A 19,295-nucleotide genomic window follows, 5' to 3' on the forward strand; every position below is an offset into this window, starting at 1 on the left:
TCCAGCTATACACATTTATTTGCTCTTCTTTTCAACTCCCAACCACCCTGAACGTGATGCCACCAATCATTGGTTCAGAGCAGCTTTTATGTGCACTGCCATCTCCGCCGAAGCCAGGTGACAGCAATCCGGCTGCCATCACTGTAGGCTGGCAAGGTGCACTGAGGCAGTGCAGGAGCGGTGCACAGGGCACTTGTGGGATGGTACAAGATCGAGATGGCGGGCTCAGACGGGTGACGGAATCTGCAGCTTGGTGGCCAGCTCTGCGTACGGCCCCTTGTTGCCAGCTCTGCAGGCCCGCTGCTTGACAAACTCCAGGCAGCGCACCTGCAACGACAGTCGATGAGTTGTGCAGTTGTTTAATTAATGGCCAGGCTATAACCTCGCTCAGCTGCCAAGTTCCAAGTGGCAAAACATTTTGCCGTGCTGCGTTGCACATTCACACACAAGTCATCTAATTGCCACCAGTGTGTTCACTCCACAGATAGAAAGACAACCAGCGTTGTTGGTAGCACTTGTGTTTAGAGCTTGAACAGCATGCTCTGTTGTGTGTTTGTGATATCCATCGCTGCCCACTGGGCTCAATGGAGTTTATTTGATACAAGAGAAACCACCATCCATGCAAATGTGCGTGCATGACAAAGCATTGTTTCAAGCTCTATGCCATTTGTAAATGATGCCAGTGTACTACCATAGCGTGCAGTTCAAGCTTTCTGGACAAGTTAAGTATACTACGTGTGCGTTCAGGTGCAAAAGTGTTTTTGAAATGCTTTTGTGTAAGACAGTTCGGAGCACAGGAGCAGATTTACGACTAACTTTTCAAATGGGCGGTCCAGTTTGATCCACGTGTTTTGTAAACTTTTCTCGTAAAAAAAAATGGACTTCAGCATGGTTTTTCTATGTAAAATCCACCCCGATAGAGCACGTGGGATAGCCCTGCACATACGCAATGTATAGGCTGGATACTCTGAGTCAATGCGCTCGCGGAGTTCATCTATCCATGACAGTAAAGTTTCAGTTGGGGCTTAATTTAGTTCTAAGAGGATTCTGGTGTGGGCTAGTTGGTTCATACTTCCTACGCGGTTCATACTTCCAGCATACTTCGGTTGCGCTGTGTTTCTCTTAGTTTAGTGGAAGAATAGAACAATTCACATGCTGCAATACGCATGTGGCTTCTTTTTATCGTGCTACCACTGCGTACTACCAGAGAGAGGTGTAGCAATACATAGTGCATGGCCTAGCAACCTGATCTCCTCCGGCAATGGAATGTGAAGACCCTATGCAAACAATCTCTCTTCTTCCCCTTAGAGCCAGACACATTTTAACGGCAGTTGCTGCAAAAAGACGTTAAAAGGACACGCAAGACAAATTCAAGTTGGCCTGTATCAACAGGTTACCACACTCTACACAAAGAGACCATTCTCACCACAAAGGAGGCTTTTTTAATCTAGAAAACACCAGAAAACAAAATATGGGTGTCGCCATCACCGGCCGATTTCGTAAGCAAACAGCGCTATGTCTACGCAGTTTTTCCGGCATGGATCCCACAGGATATAGTCTACACCGCCATTCACTCTAAAACGGCGATCACAGATTTCAGTGTGGTCATCACTAGTTTGAATCGAGTAGCAAAAAAGTTTTTTAATGCAATTTTCACAGGAATAAATGCCTCTTTTGCTGCCGGAAGAACATCAGCATACCCAGAAAGAATCCATTTTTACTGAGAAAAAAAAATTAGATGGAAGTGTCCTCGGTGTTCCTTAAAACTCGCGCCACTATTTCCTCACATTACTTGGGGGCACCCCAAGAAGAACCAAATCTCGTCGTGGGTTAACGAAGGTGGACACTTACCGAGGCACGGTGGTCCAGGGCTGCATTCCGGTGGGCCAGGCCCCAGAGGCTCACCGCCAGGGAGAACAGTGGCCGCCGCTCCAGGTTCGCTCCGATGACCAGCCGCTGCAGAAGCTCCAGAGCTAGCCTGGCCTGGCGCTCCCCGTGCTACAAACATATGCACGAGCATTTCACTATTAGAGCACAGATACATACAGCAATCCTTCCTAGCACAGTATCACACAGTTCATTCTTGCTTTCTCTTTTCCATTCGTCCTGTCCTTCCTTCTTTTGTTTCGCCTTCTTTTGGTGAACCTCAGAACTATCTAGTACACAAAACCACAGAGCTTGGTTTAGCATGTTGCGTAAGTGGCTAGTAGTGGCTTTGATAGTGTAAGTTGAAAATCCGGCACGAAAATGCACATCACAATGCAAAGAAACAAGCTAAAGAAACATCACTAGTACTGTAAGGCTACAGGCTACAGGCTACAGGCGCAGGCGCATCTTTCGTTACAGGCGCAAAAAAAGACAGAACACAAGACAGAAAGATGGGACGAAACGCCACTCACAGCTGATTTATTCGAAGAAAGCATGCACAAATATATGCCGTCTTACATGCAAGGAATACTGTCATCATCAAAGTTGAAGTTGATATGTCATCTTCGAAGTTGATATGTTCACCTGTTCACTATCATATCAACTTTGAAGATGACAGTATTCCTTGCATGTAAGACGGCATATATTTGTGCATGTTTTCTTTGAATAAATCAGTTGTGAGTGGTGCTTCGTCCCGTCTTTCTGTCTTGTGTTCTGTCTTTTTTCGCGCCTGTAACCAAAGATGAACAGTTACCAACTTGCCCAGCGAGACATTCGTTTAATCTGAAGCTGCAGTGGACAATAGCAGCTCTTTGCTTTGCTGCAGGCAAATGTAGTTTAGTTTACTGATGCACTAACTGACGGTATTTCAAGTTCACAAAAAATTGTGCCGTATGTTTGGTTTATGGTTTATGGGGGTTTAACATCCCAAAGCGACTCGGGCCATGAGGGACCCCGTAGTGAAGGGCTCTGGAAATTTCGATCACCTGGGGTTCTTTAACGTGTGCCGTATGTGTCTTTCAGACTGTAAGCTTAGCCACACAGTTTATGCAGCTGAAAGTGATGCCGTAAGTGCCACTTGGTAATTCGGGTAGCACCACAAGCTGATAAAGAAAAGCAGGAGAGATTGTGACAAGTTGGGGAAAAAGACCCAGCCACAAGCCTAGCGGTCACATTATTGCCTATCACTGTGCACGTGTGTGTAGTACCATGATGACAGTCTGACACACTTATCAGCTGGATGCTCAATAATACTTGCGAGGTACCATTTATTAAAAATGCTCGGCAGCTTTGCAATTTTCAGCGCAACTCGCCACCTCTTGCCGAGAACATGCATGTGAAGATAACTGTGAGGGAATCTTACCCCAGCTTCACCAAGTGTACGCAGGTGTCCAAGCAGCTGCTCCAGCACACTGGTACACAGCTGCTCCAGCTGTGCCCGGAACTTGGGGTCACCACCGTACAGCGCATCGTTCGAGTCCACTGCAAGTCCAGCACTAAGGTGCTCACTGCCAAAATTTCTGCGTCCCACAAAGCTCACCACCATCAACAAATCTTTGGGGTCGACCTTCTAACATGTCATCTTCAAGAGCAGATTTATGTCTCTGTCATATTCTTGGCTCTTCATTGGCAGTAGTTATATGCACAACCAGAACCACAGCGATTCCAGATATGAATGCCAGTTACAGCACAGGCCAAAGGAGATGTCATCATCATCAGCCTGACTATGCCAACTGCAGGGCAAAGTCCTCTCCCACGTCACTCTAATAGACCTCTCCCTGACGTAAACAGTGTGCACAACCAGAACTACGGCAATTCCAGATATGAATGCCAGTTACAGCACAGGCCAAAGGAGATGTCATCATCATCAGCCTGACTACGCCCACTGCAGAGCAAAGTCCTCTCCCACGTCTCTCCAATAGACCTCTCCCTGATGTAAACAAAGTGACGTCAAAAAGGTGTGCCCTGATGGGCAAAATCGCCGACTTTTGGTTCTGAACCGGTTTTTCTGGTGCCGAGCGCTCCCCCACCACCTTTGTTCCCCAATTCGAAACGCATCACAGCCTATCTTCTCCGGGTGCGAGCCTTCTCAGTACGGCGCATGCTTTGGCCATCGGACCAGAAACACATGCACTGATGACGTAGGCCGGGAGAGGTCTATTAACCCTGTCTTTTTCCAGCTGCAGCCACCGTATCCCTGCGCACTTCTTAATCTCATCTGCCCAGCTAACTTTCTACCACCCCCCGCTATGCTTGCCTTCTCTCGGAATCCACTCCGTTGGAATCCACTTAAGGAGATGTATTTGCGCTCGAGCCAAGATAGGCTTGCCAGTAGTTCAAGATACAATTCAATGCACCAGAACAGCACAGAAAAGACACAGAACAAACACCGAAGGATTCTATCTTTTTCCTACTAATCAATGCTGCTGAGTCACATCATTCCTGCTCCTTAGGATAGCAATGAGCAGAAGTACCGCGGAACAGAGTGCCACAGTCGAGAAGACACAAACTCACCCTTGTCCAAGTGGTAGAGGTAGTGTTCCTGGCCCAGGGCCACGAGCAGGTTGAGTGCGTTGAGGAAGAGACGCGCCCGACCATCGCCGCCCGAGCTGGCCCACGCGGAGGCCGGTCGCTCGTGAAGCACCTGCAGCAGGCCACGCAGCAGACGTAGTGGCTCGTGGTCAGGGTGGTCGGGCACTACGAGCAGCGTCGACAGCAGGCTGCTCGTGTACGACACCAGGAATGGCTCCGTGCTGCTACTGCGTTGGGTCCCCGCACCTCCACCTTCGGACTCCACAGTGGCCGGCAGCTCTGGAAGCAGCTCGATGGCTGCCTGCAGGAAGGCGTCCCCTGTGCAGTACGTGGAATAATGGTCATGCGGCGCAGCAGTCTTGACGTACTGTCAACAGTAGCACCTCCTCTTTTGTCGGCAAGCATCTATGAGCATGATGGTTGGTTTGGTTTATGGGGTTTAACGTCCCAAAGCGACTAAGGCTATGAGGGACGCCGTAGTGGAGGGCTCCGGAAATTTCGACCACCTGGGGTTCTTTAGCGTGCACTGACATCGCACAGTACACGGGCCTCTAGAATTTCTCCTCCAAAGAAACTCAACCGCCGCGGCCGGGATCGAACCAGCGTCTTTCGGGTCAGCAGCCGAGCACCATAACCACTGAGCCACCACGGCGGCGCAATCTATGAGCATGAGTATGCGGCACCTGCTCTGTACACTTGACTGTTAAGGTGAAAGCCTTTAATGCCTCATTGTTGTCGACAGAAGGTTGTCAGCAGAGGTGTCACGCTTTTTCTAGTCAGACCAGAGAAAAAAATCTTTGTGCACGATGGGATTCCGAACCACCATCCTTCCGTTTTGTAGTCGAGCGGGCTAATGGCTACGCTACTTCCTGCCAACGCACATGTAGTTCTCCTTGTCTAGAACACTGGAGAGTGTCTGCAGAAAGGCGTCGAATCAGACGGATGCCTCCCAGACGCCCTCCAGTGTCTCCAGCATTTAAGATTCACAAACAATTGTGTGCTTAACATCTTAACCACACATCAGCGACACAAGCAGCAACACCGCGCTAAAGGCTTTCGCCTCACCGCACTTTAGGTCATCAAGGTGCCCCCCTGAATTTTTTGTTTAGTTAATTCATATTTATGTTGATCTGGATATTATCTTCCTACAGCAACCAGCACAGCATTAATACAAGATGAACCATTTAAACCATCATTATCATACATTGATGCAGTCAGATTTTACATTTTTTATCAAGTGACAAGGGAAAGAAATGTCCTTCCAAGCTCAGTTGTTACCATTATTACTCCCGAAAAATTTCTCAGCACTGAAATGCACAGCCTAACGGAGTAAACGTTTACGACTCTTTTCTCCGTTTTCTGTGTGGTTGCCTCACTTTTTTACCCTTTAAAATACTGGTTCTGATGTATTCACTGCATGTTTGCTTCAAAGCAGCAGTGATATTAATGCTGCATTGCGTTCACGCTTTACTTGCTACATGTTTCCCTCCGAAGTTAAAACGGGGTTAAAATAGACACACGCTGCGCAAAGGATGGGTACCTTGCGAGAGGCACTGGTTGAGGTACGCTGTCTGGCCTGACAGCAGGTACAGCTCCAGCCGTGACTGCACACTGCTCAGTGAGGGGATTGTGATGAAGCAGTAGGCAGCACAAGCCTGCAGGTGCAGACTCACAATGAAGGCAAGCACAAGGTCTCAATGAATTTGAAGTTCTTTACCTATATAGAGTCCGGTGATGAATGCTTGACAACTCACCAGTGGTAAGTGAACTGGCAATAAAGGTCCCCAGAATACCAAGTACTAGGCGAGCCAATGTCATGACCAGTTCCCTTTACATAAAACAGGCACACATCTTCCTAATTCTTTAATTCTTTTTTTTTTTCTGGACATGATTTGCACTGTGTTTTGGCAGATCATGAAAATTCGAATTTGATATAAGCACTAGATGGAATGAATGACCCGGTATCAAGTTTTTTCATTAACTAAGTTCAAATTTGCCTTTAACATAAGCGCAAAATTTTCCACAGGAATGTTCCAGGTGATCGACATGCTGTGAGTATTCAGGGCCATTTCACTAGACACATCAAGGGGCAAGGATTTCTTCTTGATCATCAAATAAAATAAACACAATAAACAAAAGCAAAAATCCACAGCTTGGAGAACACGTCTGAGAAACTTTGAACCATGCGAAAAATATTTATAAAATTAAAAAAACCGTCAAACAAATGATAACACTGATATAGCTATCGTACCTCTTTCTAGAGGCCTTAATGCACTGGTTACAAAGGTGCTGATTGCATGAAAATCGATTTAAACACATGAACGTGTTGTTTTAGTAGCTGCAACAAAAAAAAAAAAAGAGCTGTCATTTAAAGAATAAAAAAACAAGCACTGAACTCACAAAGCATGTTTACAAGACTGTGTTGAGCAGAAGGCAATTTTGTGCCAGCAGACTCAGGAAAAGGGCCCCTCTGCATCAGTTTAGCAAACCACATGAATCACTGCACTAAGTATAAAAGATAAGTGCCCTCTTTTCTTTTCGTTGTTTCCAGTTGCATGGCGCCATCTAGTGACCACACACAGCACTAGCACTTAGCTGCCGCACCAAGATAAGCGAATTCAAAGGCGCCAAACCATAAGCACACACACACACAGGAGAAGAAAGAAAGACGAGACAGAGCACCACTCACAACTGATTTAATGTGCAGAAAGACACGTACATATATATGTCACTGTCGGCGAATCGTCACTGCGTCAGCGAAACGTCGATAAACCTGTATAAGGCTGAAAAAGCGTTTTTTTGATCGCTGCTTATCCTCACGAAGCTGAATGTCTTCCTTGCGCATGCGCCGTCAGTGACATATATGTACGTGTCTTTCTGCACATTAAATCAGTTGTGAGTGGCGCTCTGTCTCGTCTTTCTTTCTTCTCCTGTGTGTGTGTGTGCGTATGGTTTGGCGCCTTTGAATTTAATTATGAATAACTACCAACTAGCCCAACAACAAGTTCTTCCAAGATAAGCGAATTAATGCCACGGATCTTACTCCACAAAGTGTGGCTACACAATTGGAGACAAAAGCCTCCAGGATATGCAAGTGGCGGTCAGAGCCAAAAGCTCTGTTATCAGCCAGCTTCTCGAGACCGCTCTTGCGGAGGTGAAATCCTGACTCGGGTGCTGCTGTAATGCAAAGCAGTGAAACCTGGTAACCATTAGCACACATCGTACCTGTGCACATAGACTGCTTTTTGCACATGCTGGAGACTTTCACCACTTGTAGCACACGCTTCATGAAAAGGTGTGCGTCACAGAGGAGGTAGTCTATAAGTGCGTGTCTCACCCGAACAAAGGCGGCCGTCTTGCGGGTGTGGTGTCCCTTCACCACCTGACGGGTGCGCATGGCCAGCAGGTTCACGTCCTGCACCCACATGCGAAGTGAGACAAGAGGCCACTAGATGTCACCACCTGCTTTAAAGCTTACTCTGCAGGAACATTATGTGGTACCCATACAGAGAGGGCATGAATGAATGCAATAGAGGTGGCAGCACCCTTCCTGTGATCACGCTGTTTTGTGGATGAAAAACAAAATCTACACAATAAATATGACCCAGTTTGAAACTGACATCGCAGCCTCTTCATATCTGTCACTATTCAGTGATGCTAATTAAAAACTCTGAAATGATGAAATGAGAGAGCAATTCCTTGCTCTCTTGAAATCTTAATCAACCTTTGGGGATTCGCCTAAATGTTCAACTAATTAGAGCACTGTTCTTGCCTTGGTTCCCCCAGTTCTACCATCTAGGGGCTACAGTTAGTCAGATATGGAGCAAGCAGAGCTCCACATGGGAGCCCCAGTTCCAGGAGAAGTTGTTGATCCAGCGCAAAATGCGTTACAAGATATGAACGCCCAGAATCGACCCGGCCCAAGAAGGGATACGAGAAGGTGGTGTGACTGCACAACACCGAAGTGATGGCACACACGGAACACAAGCTGCCACTGCACGTGATTCAACAACCAAGATGGGTAGTAATGTGGAAGGCTGAAAGATCATGCATACAAAGCGGCTAAAAGGCAGACAGAAGAGAAGGTGGAGTAGTCTGAGAACAGTGCAACGCATGAACAATGCAATGAATAAAATAGCATAGAAAGGTTGCTTCAGGAAGAAAACAGAATGAGCCAACCATTGAGTGCTGGGATCATCATCACTAACTACGTGCTGTCTTATCAAGCGGAGCTCTTCGGCCATCCCAGTTGAGAAACTATGGTTTGGAATCTGACCATTCCCCATGGCCACTTCGCGCGAGTTAACAAATAGTGGTGCTGCCTATTAGCTGGGCTGTCAGCCAACAGTGGCATACTGCAATATTTACTTCTCTACTAACTTCTTATCCGAGTTTTGAGCAATTCTTAGCAGTCTGTCTCAATGCCACAAGTAGCGTGACAGTCTGCTAACCTTCGACTTCAAGCCCAATCTTACCACAAGTTCTGCAAGTAGTTTTACAGTGGTGCCACCTATCAGCGGGGCTATCATTAATGGTGGCACTCTGCAACTTCAATTTCTCAACTATGTTCGTGTTTTGAGCAGCACTGAGCAGTTTGTTTGGATGCTGTAAGTGGCATTCATCATCATCATCATCAGCCTGACTACACCCACTGCAGGGCAAAGGCCTCTCTCCCTTGTCTCTCCAATTAACCCTGTTCTTCGCCAGTTACCGCCACTGTATGCCCGCAAACTTCTTAATCTCATCCGCCCACCTAACTTTCTGCCGTCCCCTGCTACGTTTGCTTTCTCTTGGAATCCACTCCGTTACCCTTAAGGACCAGCGGTTATCTTGCCTTCGCATTACATGCCCTGCCCAAGCCCATTTCTTCCTCTGGATTTCAACTAGGATGCCATTAACCCGCGTTTGTTCCCTCACCCACTCCGCCCTCTTCCGATCTCTTAACATTACACCAATCACTTTTCTTTTCATAGCTTGCTGCGTTGTCCTTAACTTAAGCTCTGAACCGTGTTTGTTAGCCTCCACATTTCTGCCCCTCTCTCTAAAAGGCAAACTCTAAGTGGCATTAGAGTTTGCTAACCGCCACTGTTCTGGCCCAACCAGGCCGATGAGTTCCACAATTGATGTTATCAGAGAGCTCCGTCATCCGGCACTCTCACCTGGACCAGCTGCACAAGCACAGCATCAAGAGCGCTGAACGCCGCCCGGGCGTCCACGTAGAAGGCCAGCTGCTGCTCGAAGTCGCGGCCGAAGCCAACCCGCTGCAGGAACCCGCACAGCAGCTGTCCGATGTGCCGCCGCTCGTCCTCGAGAGTGAGCGCGTTGAGGGAGGCGTGCAGGCACTGGCCCACATGCATGAGCGCATGCAGCACCAGGGGGTCCCGGGTGGGCTCCTTCTGCTGGGCCAGGAAGGCAGCCATGACCGCCTTGCAGCCCTGCAGCCGGGCGCCTCCGTCCCGCGGAAGAAGGTCCAGGAGGGGCAGGAAGTGCTCCATGGCACACAGCCGGCCAAAGTCAGTGACATGCTGCAGCAGCCGCTCGACGATGCGTGCCAGCTGCTGCGGGTGGTTCTCGTACGCCCGGTCCGGCACCAGCTGCCGAACCAGGGCACCCAGCAGGGCATCCACCTCCCGCACCTGCATGTGCTCAGGAATCAGCGTTTCGACAGGGTACATCACCACCACCACTATCAGCCTAACTATGTCTGCTGTGGGACAAAGACCTCTTCCAGCCCTGTCTCCTAGGCCAGCTGCAGCCTCCTTATTTATCCCCACAAACTCCCTAATCTTATCCGCCCACCCAACTTTCTGACTTCTCCTGCTAGGCTTGCCCTCTCCTGGAATCTACTCTGGTGGAATCCACTCCATTAGGGATACAGCACTGACTAAGTGCTCATTAAGTGCACACCAGTGAGGTGCTTGGCTTAGATTAGGGGTGTGCGAATATCAAATTTTTCGAATACGAATCGAATAAGAATACTTGGTTCCGAATATCGAATAATCAAGGACAGACGCATTTAACCACTACAAAACACTTATTTGAGCACCCAAAAACATCACAGTTCAACTATCAGTGATGAAATGAGCACAAAAGGTGTGTGTGGCTGCACAAAAAGTATCGAAGTCTCGAACATTGTTCTTACAAGAGTGGAAATATCAGAGAAGATGGCTAGTACACAGCATTGATCAAGGCTAGCTTGCCATAAGCACAAAAGCGCGTTGCTGGGATGAACATAAAAGGTCGTGAAGGAAAACCGGCTGCCCCACATGGTCAGGCAGTAGTAGTTCCCTTCTAGCTGAAACGACTTCTCAAGCCAAAGAAAATGCCCTCTCAATTTGCACTAAACTGGCACGTATTGCGAGGTATTTTGTGCACAGCTCTGACTATACCAGCTTCGCAGGTATAGCCACAAAGAAGCTCACCAGCGCAGTCAGCTACTGCATGGCCCAACGTTACGCATTGCTCTGGGCGCCGCCATGTTGTTATGTCTCTGTCGATAGGACTTGCAGACCGAAATGAATGCCAGTGCTCGCAATAGAATATTCGGCTAGATACGAATATTCGCGTCGTGTCGAGTATTTGAAACAACACGAATACTTGGATTTCGAATCGAATACAAATACTAAAAATATAATATTCGAATTATATTCGAAAATTTCGAATATTCGCACACCCCTAGCTTAGATATAACTTTCCCAACTCATATTTTAGAAGAAACGCCCTAGTGCACAGAACAGCAAAACCTAAAACAACCACCCCTCCGCAACAGTCCCTCTACTAATTCAACAAAGAGAGTGGCTGGCAAATTTCATCAATATAGTGTTCAGGTATATATTATCTCATTACTTCGTGGTTAAAAACCTACCGCACCTTGTGTGTTATTATGAAGCAGTGCTTAGTGCTGTGCTCGACTGCTCTCAAGGCCTACAAGGCACTGTTTTGCTTCCTGAGAGCGACTAGCTTGAGGGACCAATTGTGACTGTGCTCGTCGCCCCTTCTCTCTTTCCCTTTTCAGTCCCCTCATCCCTCTTCCCCAGCGCAGGGTAGCCAACCAGAACACCCTTCTAGATAACATCCCTACCTTCCCTCTTCCCCTTTATCTAGCTATCTAGTGCTCGGTGCTGTTTTTAATTTCACTGGGACAGGTGGACTTTTAAACCATGTTTTCAAAGCAGCAGTCTCAACTCAAAGTTCTGACACCAAGCCAGAACCAAGGATGTGACACAGTGTTCCTGACAAGCACTGATGCGAAACCCAAAAGAAAATGCTAGCAATCAAGGCTGAACGCATTCTTTCCACCTTTAAAGAGGCAAGGAGTTGATCTGCACAAAGGAACAAATAGCACTAAATCCTCGGCTACTAAACTTTGCTGGGCCACAAGATTTGCCTTAGGTTTCTGGTGGCATATAGTACACGCACAAGAGGATACAAGTGGGAACATGTCAGCAGCAGTAGCAACATGCAATGGGTGATCTACGTACGATTCAAACAACATGAGATGTCCTTACCGTGAAGTGCTTGCACGGGTACTCGATCCACACCTCGACGCAGCTCAGGTAGTCCTGCAAGAGATGCCAGCCTTGTTGCCAACCCACAGCTGTAGAAGCGCACGGCTAACTAGACTAGCACAGTTTCTGACCAGAGCACCACTGGACACCAGCGCAACTGCCCAGATTGCCACGTAACATCAGAAATCACGCAAGAAGAAAGTAGCCACAGGCTTCAACCACATTTCTTCACCACTGGATGCTTGGTTTATTGGTCACATATTTCTTTCTTTGTTCTGTGCTTCATCAAAGAGCCTGTCATGTCTCGTATGAAAGTGAAGTCCATGGCTCTAGGTTTAGATTTTGGGATTTACTGCAATACACATCAACACTGACAGTGTCTACGGTTGACCACACCTGTCACACATACAACTGGCTGCTTTACATACTAGAAGCCAGTTGCTATTTCCACAACAAAAAACTCCTTTGGGCCCAGACTGCATGTTATCCTGGTCTTCTCTCAATATAGGCAAGCATTAAAAGAAAAACTTGGGGTCTTCCTAACCACGTTCTTAAAGAAGAAAATGCGATATCATCTGAAAAATTCCAAAGGAGCCCCAATATGCTGAAAGTAGGCCCATCCCCACAAATGGATTAAGGTGGATTAGTGTGGATTAGTTTGTGGATTAATGTGGATTAGTGGGTTTGATTAGTACACTTCCATATGATAATCCAATGGAAGTTACTCAAACATCCTAGTCCTCAGATTTTCTAATTATGCGGTGTTGATGATGTCGTGACCAACTCGATCAATCAGGGAATTCAGTTACGGAGAAACCCGGTAATTTTGGCAAGATGAAAACCTAAATGCCATCGCATTAAAAACTTTAACTAAGACTAATTATAGTGCTTTTGTACCTGAAGCTCCACAGTGGACTATTACAGTCATGACTTCAAACACCCAAGGATTCATCAATGGGCATCAAAACCATGGTGTATGCTGCAGTGAAGATCTCTAGATTAATTCTGACAGCCTGAGGTTCTTTAACATGCATTTAAGCCTAGTACACAGGATTTTTTTTGCTTTTCGCTTTGAATGAAAATGCAGCTAGCACAGCCAAAATCAAAACCTCAACCTCATGGCAAACTGAATATTCAGCAATCACTTATGAACAGATGTCCACGAGGAACAAGAAAGCTGGAGACAAGTAATCGAAAAGTGTGTGGGGACGCCTTCGTCCCCTGCGTTCGCTTTCCCGCAACGCACTAGTTCCCTGTGGTTAGCTTCCCTGCAATGCACTCCCCTTAGTTGTGTTACTTTAACTAACAGGGGAGGGCGGTCGCGTCACCGCGACACTAGCGCCACGGACGGTGTGTTTTGCTGTGCGCACGCGGGAGAGAGACGGTCTTCTTCTGCTCGGCATCGGGAAAGCACGCGGACGTGTCGTGTGCCGCTCCTCTCTTCACCACGGGCGCCTCGTGGTCGGAACAGGCTCCCGCCACCCCGTCCCGTCCGGCCGCGGAGCTTCCCTTTTGCCCTAGCATGGGCGAACGTTCGTTCGTAACAGTGCTGGTGAGTCGGACATCCTCGATTCCTCAGCGTATTTTGTTGCTAGCTGGCGTTATTGTTGCTATATCAATAAATGCCTTGTTTGTGTTGTTCCTTTGTTCCCGCAGAGCAAGGCCTGCCGTGGTCGGCGAGCGCTCGGTAGCGTACGCGACCACGGGGTGGGGTCCGTGCAGTTTTGAACTGTGCCAGCCGCGGTTAGGCGGGGAGAACGTGTTTATATCTCCCCATTTAAAACCCCACAAGTGAGAGGTGCAGACAGAAAGGAGGGGACTCACAGCTGGGCTGCGCAGCTTGGCAATGACCTTCCAGGCCTGGCTGAGGACTTGGCGCCTCTGCTCCTCGGGTGGGTCGGCCAGCACCAGGCACAGTCCCAGCGTGCGAAGCAGCACATGCTGACAGGGTGAAGAATGCGAAAAAAAGAAAGAGGACTCTTAAGCTCAGCCGTAAAGATACGACGCGATAGCGTAATTAATTCCCATGTATGTAGAAGGTCATTCTCTCTTTTCATTCACAGATCCCTGGGAGTCCTCATACCACTCCTGGCGCAGTGGTGCAGCGGTTAAGCAATGTGCCACTGCCCTGCGATGGCAGGTGCTGCCACCAATGGGCCCTGTGCGACCAAGGTTTTGCTCTTCCCGAGCAACCAATCATTAATGTAATTGCCACCTGCCAAGGTGTCACAGTCATGCTTGTGATTTTTCACTCACAACGTCGACACCGACAACGCCGACACAGAATTTTCTGGACAACAAGGCCTTCAACGCTATCGCTTTAAAAGAGGTTAACATGCCACTTCTTCCAACCAAAATCATGATGGTCATATGCGGCACCATGTAGAAGGCCTTTGGAACAGATGCTCTATCAAACTGTGACAACTAAGCCCTGTTATACAAGCAGCTCCAGCAGCCCTGAGTTGCTAGAGTCAACGGAATGGTTCAGAGATCTATCAAGGCTCCTGAAGCCTTTAAGTAATGGCAGAGTGCACTCTCATATACGAGGTGCTAGAAGCTACACGCGGAGGAATAAAATCACAGCAGTATAATTAGAGTAATTACCTAATTCTAACATACCCCCAGATCTAATGCAAACTTGATTTCTGAAGTGCACCCCGTAGTGTGATTTGTTTTGTATCCAGTTGTAAGTGCACACCGTTTCAAGGTTCAATTTTCGTGAAAAAAGAAACACCACGTTAGATTTGGGTAAATACAGTATTGCAAAACATTAAAGCATGCATAATGTTGTAACGAGTCACACAATATTGCCTAGCACAAGCTTGATCAAAAGTGCAAGAGGGCTATTACAGCCTACCAAGTACCCCAAAATATATTTTAAGAACAATTAACAATACTGTAATGGATATATATATATTGCTTTTAACCTGTTCAGGTTGAACACATGGGCCAATTGTTTGCATGCCTGCAAAATTACTCACGGCAAAGGTGACGCTACAACAGCTTGGCGCGAGGTAATGGAATCTTTCAATGACTATTGAGTTTGCTGTGTAGCTGCAACACAAATCCTTTGAATTCATTTGCAACTGAGAATCCCGGAGGCACTTGACTCAAGTCATCCGAAAGTGGCTGGAAATGCGGAAATGCGGAAATGCTCAGGTCGATTCAGGCAGAGTGAATGCATGAACTGCTCACTGTTTGCCTTATTTTTTTAAGGCCGCTTTGCATTTACGTGCAATAAACCTAGCACCTTGTGCATTGCACTCGCACTGAAAGTTCAAATTGGCATGGGGTGTAACAGCAGCTACCCTGCGATACATCTGACAGTGCTCCTAATATTTTGTCCCCGATATATTAGGCAATGGTGTAAGCGGTGGTGCCTCTATTTGTGCAAACCGCCATCCATAAACTTGCCTACATACAATTTCTCAATATTGACGTTCGGAAACTAGTTTTTCAAATATCAACTTGTGCAAAAAAAAAAAAAAAGAACTAACATAATGTTGCTTTACCACTGCCTGCACAAGTACCATGCATAAAAAAATAAGGCTATTGTTAGGTTTTGTTTAAAAAGCTTGAGCAAGCTTCTGCAGCTGCTTTGGCTGTCCCATCAAATTTGAAGAGCAGAAGATCAACGAAAGACAGCGCAGGAAAGAAAACAAACTTGAGACAGTACTGTATCTTTCCAATCAGATCATGAAGTGTGTTTTACAATGTGCAAAACAAATTGCACTGCGTAACGCCAATACAACACAGGCTTTTGCACTCGGTGCGCACCTTGGGGAAGGAGGCGTCGTCGCAGTCCCTCATGAGCCCAACAAACTCGAGGGCCCGGTTGGCCACGAACTCGGGCCGGAAGGCGGTCATGATGGAGTTGAGCAGCAAGGCGCTGTTGCACTGAGCCTTGCACCGGGCCAGCACCTGGTCCAGCAGGTCCTCGGAGGCCCCGTGGGCCACGCACTGCAGGATCCAGTCCAGCGCCGGGCAGTACAGCGTCAGGTAGGTGGACAGGTCCAGCTTCTGCTGCCTCAGCAGCTGCTGCACCACTGGGCGCTCCAGCTGCACGCAGGATGAGTAGCACATGCACGGCACGTCAAGTACACGTGTGACACGTCAAGTTTCGACATAATGCGAAGCTGGTGCAAGCTGGCACTTGCTTGTAAATCGGCAAAAGTACCACGATAGGACCGATGTCAACAGCATGCGAGAAATTGGGCACCTTTCAAATAATTCTGCACCTGTCAAAGTACCACATGCATCTCTCGCGTCTCTCAAAACCTTGTGATTGCACAAAGTTGAGGAAGGTATGTTGCAAATACGTTATACTCAGCCACTTCGCTCGGTAATGCCCCATCAGGTCTTGAGAGTACAATTGAACCTTGTTATGACAAAGCTGAGCCTGGCAATTACTTCATTATAGCCATAGATTCGTTATAGCCTGTGTTGACCGAGCTTCCCAGGGGAATCGTCATATCAATTGTTATCATCACTATTATTTTATTATTATCAAGTATTATCATTATCATTAATCATGACGTGGTAAATCCACGTCATCTTTTCACGCAATTTCATTTTGGAATACATTGCCACCCGCTTTAAAAACATCCATTTCCTTGCCTGCATTCAAAAATAAGCTGAAGGTATTTTTGTTGGAATGCTGATGTGCTATTCTCTTTTTATGTATATTACCTGCGTTATTATGATTTTTACTCTGTCTTTGTGGTGAAGTATTGATTTTATATTTTCTTTATATTGTAGCGTGATACATGCCTTCGAAGAGACAGTAGTAGTGCATGCGCTAGTAGAGAAAGAAGTTGGTTGTCTCTCGCGCGCGTGCTCGAACCACTGAGGGGCCGCCGCAGATTTTTCCTCTCTGCGCCGGTGTTCTATTCGCGTTGCACGCTACAGTTTGGTGGAGCAGTGCTGGGTACGCTTCCCGACCCACGCACTCCGTACAGCGTCACTACGGACCTCACACCGGTTCACCAGCGACCCAGCCGCTGTCTCCGCGGAGAGTCGCCTGAATTTGGGCTCCTTCCCCCGCCAACAAGGACGACGCAACCTCGACCGCCGAGCCCAACTGACATGGCCACTGACACCAGGCCCTCGCCGCCGATCCAGCCTCTACCGTCGAGTCCAACTGCCATGGCCGCTGACACCAGGCCCCTGGCGCCGATCCTTTGCCACCCACCGCGAACACCGCCATCTTTTCACGGTGACGTGTTCGAAGACGCTGAGGATTGGCTGGAGACTTTCGAGCGGGTGGCACGCTACAACGGTTGGTGCGACGAGCGCAAGCTAAATAACGTCTACTTTGCCCTGGAAGAGTCTGCCAGGACGTGGTTCGAGAACCACGAGGCCACCCTTCCCACCTGGGAGGCGTTTTGCCGGAGTCTCCTGGCCACGTTCCCCAACGCTGACCGCCGGGAGAAGGCTGAAGCTGCGCTGCACTCCCGAAATCAGCGCACGAACGAAAGTGTGCGCATGTATACCGAAGATATGGCCCGTCTCTTCAAGCGCGCCGACCCCAACATGGCAGAGGAGAAGAAACTGCACCATCTCATGCGTGGGGTTAAGCAGGAGCTGTTCGCGGGCCTCGTGCGCAGCCCACCCCGCACGGTGGCGGAATTTATAACCGAGGCGACCACGATGGAGACGACGCTGCAGCAACGGGCCCACCAGTACAACCGGGACATCAACAGCATGGTGCCCGAAGGCTTTTCGTCGTGTCTCGGCGGCAGTGCAGACACACTGCGCGAACTAATTCGCTCAGTTGTTCGGGAGGAACTTAAACGGATCCATCTGCCCCAGGTTGCACCACCTGCGCCGCTGGCAGCGCTGACCGAAGTCGTCAGGGACGAGGTGCGACAGGTTGCGCAGGCGCCTCCTGTCCCCGAAGCGCCGCCCCGGTTCGAGGAGAGACAACCAACTTCTTTCTCTACTAGCGCATGCACTACTACTGTCTCTTCGAAGGCATGTATCAATATTATAATTTCCACTAACTAGGCTGTAATCATCTCTTGTATTATTGATTTATTGAGGGTCCCGGTGCAGTCTTGGACTTTGGGACCCTCGTCTGTACATTTATGATCTTGTGTATAACTTTTTGGGACCAATAAAATATTATTTCACCATTATATAAATTATTTCATTATAAACGGTTTCGCTATAACAAGGTTCGACATATCAAAAAATAAGCCTTACATTTGACTCGTTATCTCCTACACCAGGAGGAACATGGCAGGGAGTGTGATGATCATGACACGGACCAGGTGTTAACATCATGGCCACCACACCATACTCATTTGCGTGTTGGTGTGCCAGGGTACCTGAGGCACAAGTCAGGCTTGACCTCAAATTGCGATTTCCTAAACACTAAATTGATACTCCTCACTTCTCTGTTCAGAGGCTTTTCTTTTTTTTGGGGGGTGGCGATGGCTTTGCTTTGACAATAACTAGCAACCACAGAAAAACAACACAGAAAAAAGTACCCGTCACAAACTATGCGTAAACCACTCAGCAGAGTAACCGCCCCCTGGAAAGGCCACTGACCTGTGGGTATGTGAGCAGGAAGTGCCAGAAGTTCTCGAGGACATGCTCGTGGGCCTCTGGAGCGACCGACATGCCGACCTGAGTGAAGAGTACAAAGGAATCTGTAATGTCCAGCCAAAGCCAAAGAAAGCCGCAGCCACAGCCACAACTGTGCCTACCCTGCAGAGGTAGCAGCGCGCATAGGCGGCCACCAGGGGATCCCCAATACCACAGATGGCTCCCGTCAGCCGCAGCAGCACACTGGAGTATTCCCTGCACCAGAGAGAAACCTGCTGCGGAAATCTGCTACTTCCGGCTGCCATGTTTGGAGAAAAGGTTACAAATTAAAAGACGAAAACTAGTGCTGAAAGATGTGCTTCACAGCTCCTTAACTAGCCTTCCTTTAAAGCTGATGCACTTCCAGAACAAGTGAACCTCAGAGAAATCCTTTGATTGAAGCTTACATAGCTTCAATCAAACATAGCTTGCATGTATAACGTGATAAGGGAGTAATTACTCATTGACATCCACCCAAGCGCAACGTTTGACCAACACTGTTACCACTTCGAGTTATTGATCAATTCGCTCTCATCCTATCATAAGCTTGCTGTCCCGGTTAGCCCAATAGGTAGAGCGACTGCTCCGGTGAAGCGGTGGTCCTGGGTTCAAACCCCGGACCAGGATGAATTTTTCTTTTACTAAGAAGTTTCTGAGAAAGCTGTATAGCTTTCCTCTGCAGCCGCATGGCTGCGCTATGCTCGGGTGGATGTCAATGAGTAATTACTCCCTTATTACAAA

At 48.0% G+C, this 19,295-nt stretch overlaps 1 protein-coding gene across 1 annotated transcript in view; it reads right to left on the bottom strand.

The window, feature by feature from the left end:
* The window catches only part of LOC149347970 (VPS35 endosomal protein-sorting factor-like), a 29,535-nt gene continuing 10,240 nt past the window's right edge, over positions 1-19,295 (bottom strand). The window contains exons 10-21 of the mRNA XM_089587801.1: positions 18,677-18,770; positions 18,519-18,596; positions 15,744-16,025; positions 13,791-13,907; positions 11,967-12,020; positions 9,618-10,094; positions 7,796-7,873; positions 5,999-6,113; positions 4,441-4,776; positions 3,290-3,408; positions 1,852-1,998; positions 1-327 (exon numbers count right to left, since the gene is read on the bottom strand). Of these exons, the coding sequence (XP_089443927.1) occupies positions 226-327; positions 1,852-1,998; positions 3,290-3,408; positions 4,441-4,776; positions 5,999-6,113; positions 7,796-7,873; positions 9,618-10,094; positions 11,967-12,020; positions 13,791-13,907; positions 15,744-16,025; positions 18,519-18,596; positions 18,677-18,770 (1,999 nt within the window). The 3' untranslated portion in view covers positions 1-225. The remainder of the gene's footprint in view (positions 328-1,851; positions 1,999-3,289; positions 3,409-4,440; positions 4,777-5,998; positions 6,114-7,795; positions 7,874-9,617; positions 10,095-11,966; positions 12,021-13,790; positions 13,908-15,743; positions 16,026-18,518; positions 18,597-18,676; positions 18,771-19,295) is intronic.

Source organism: Amblyomma mixtum, chromosome 4, assembly GCF_055824585.1.
Source record: "Amblyomma mixtum isolate Tamu chromosome 4, ASM5582458v1, whole genome shotgun sequence".
Classification (NCBI taxonomy): domain Eukaryota; kingdom Metazoa; phylum Arthropoda; class Arachnida; order Ixodida; family Ixodidae; genus Amblyomma; species Amblyomma mixtum.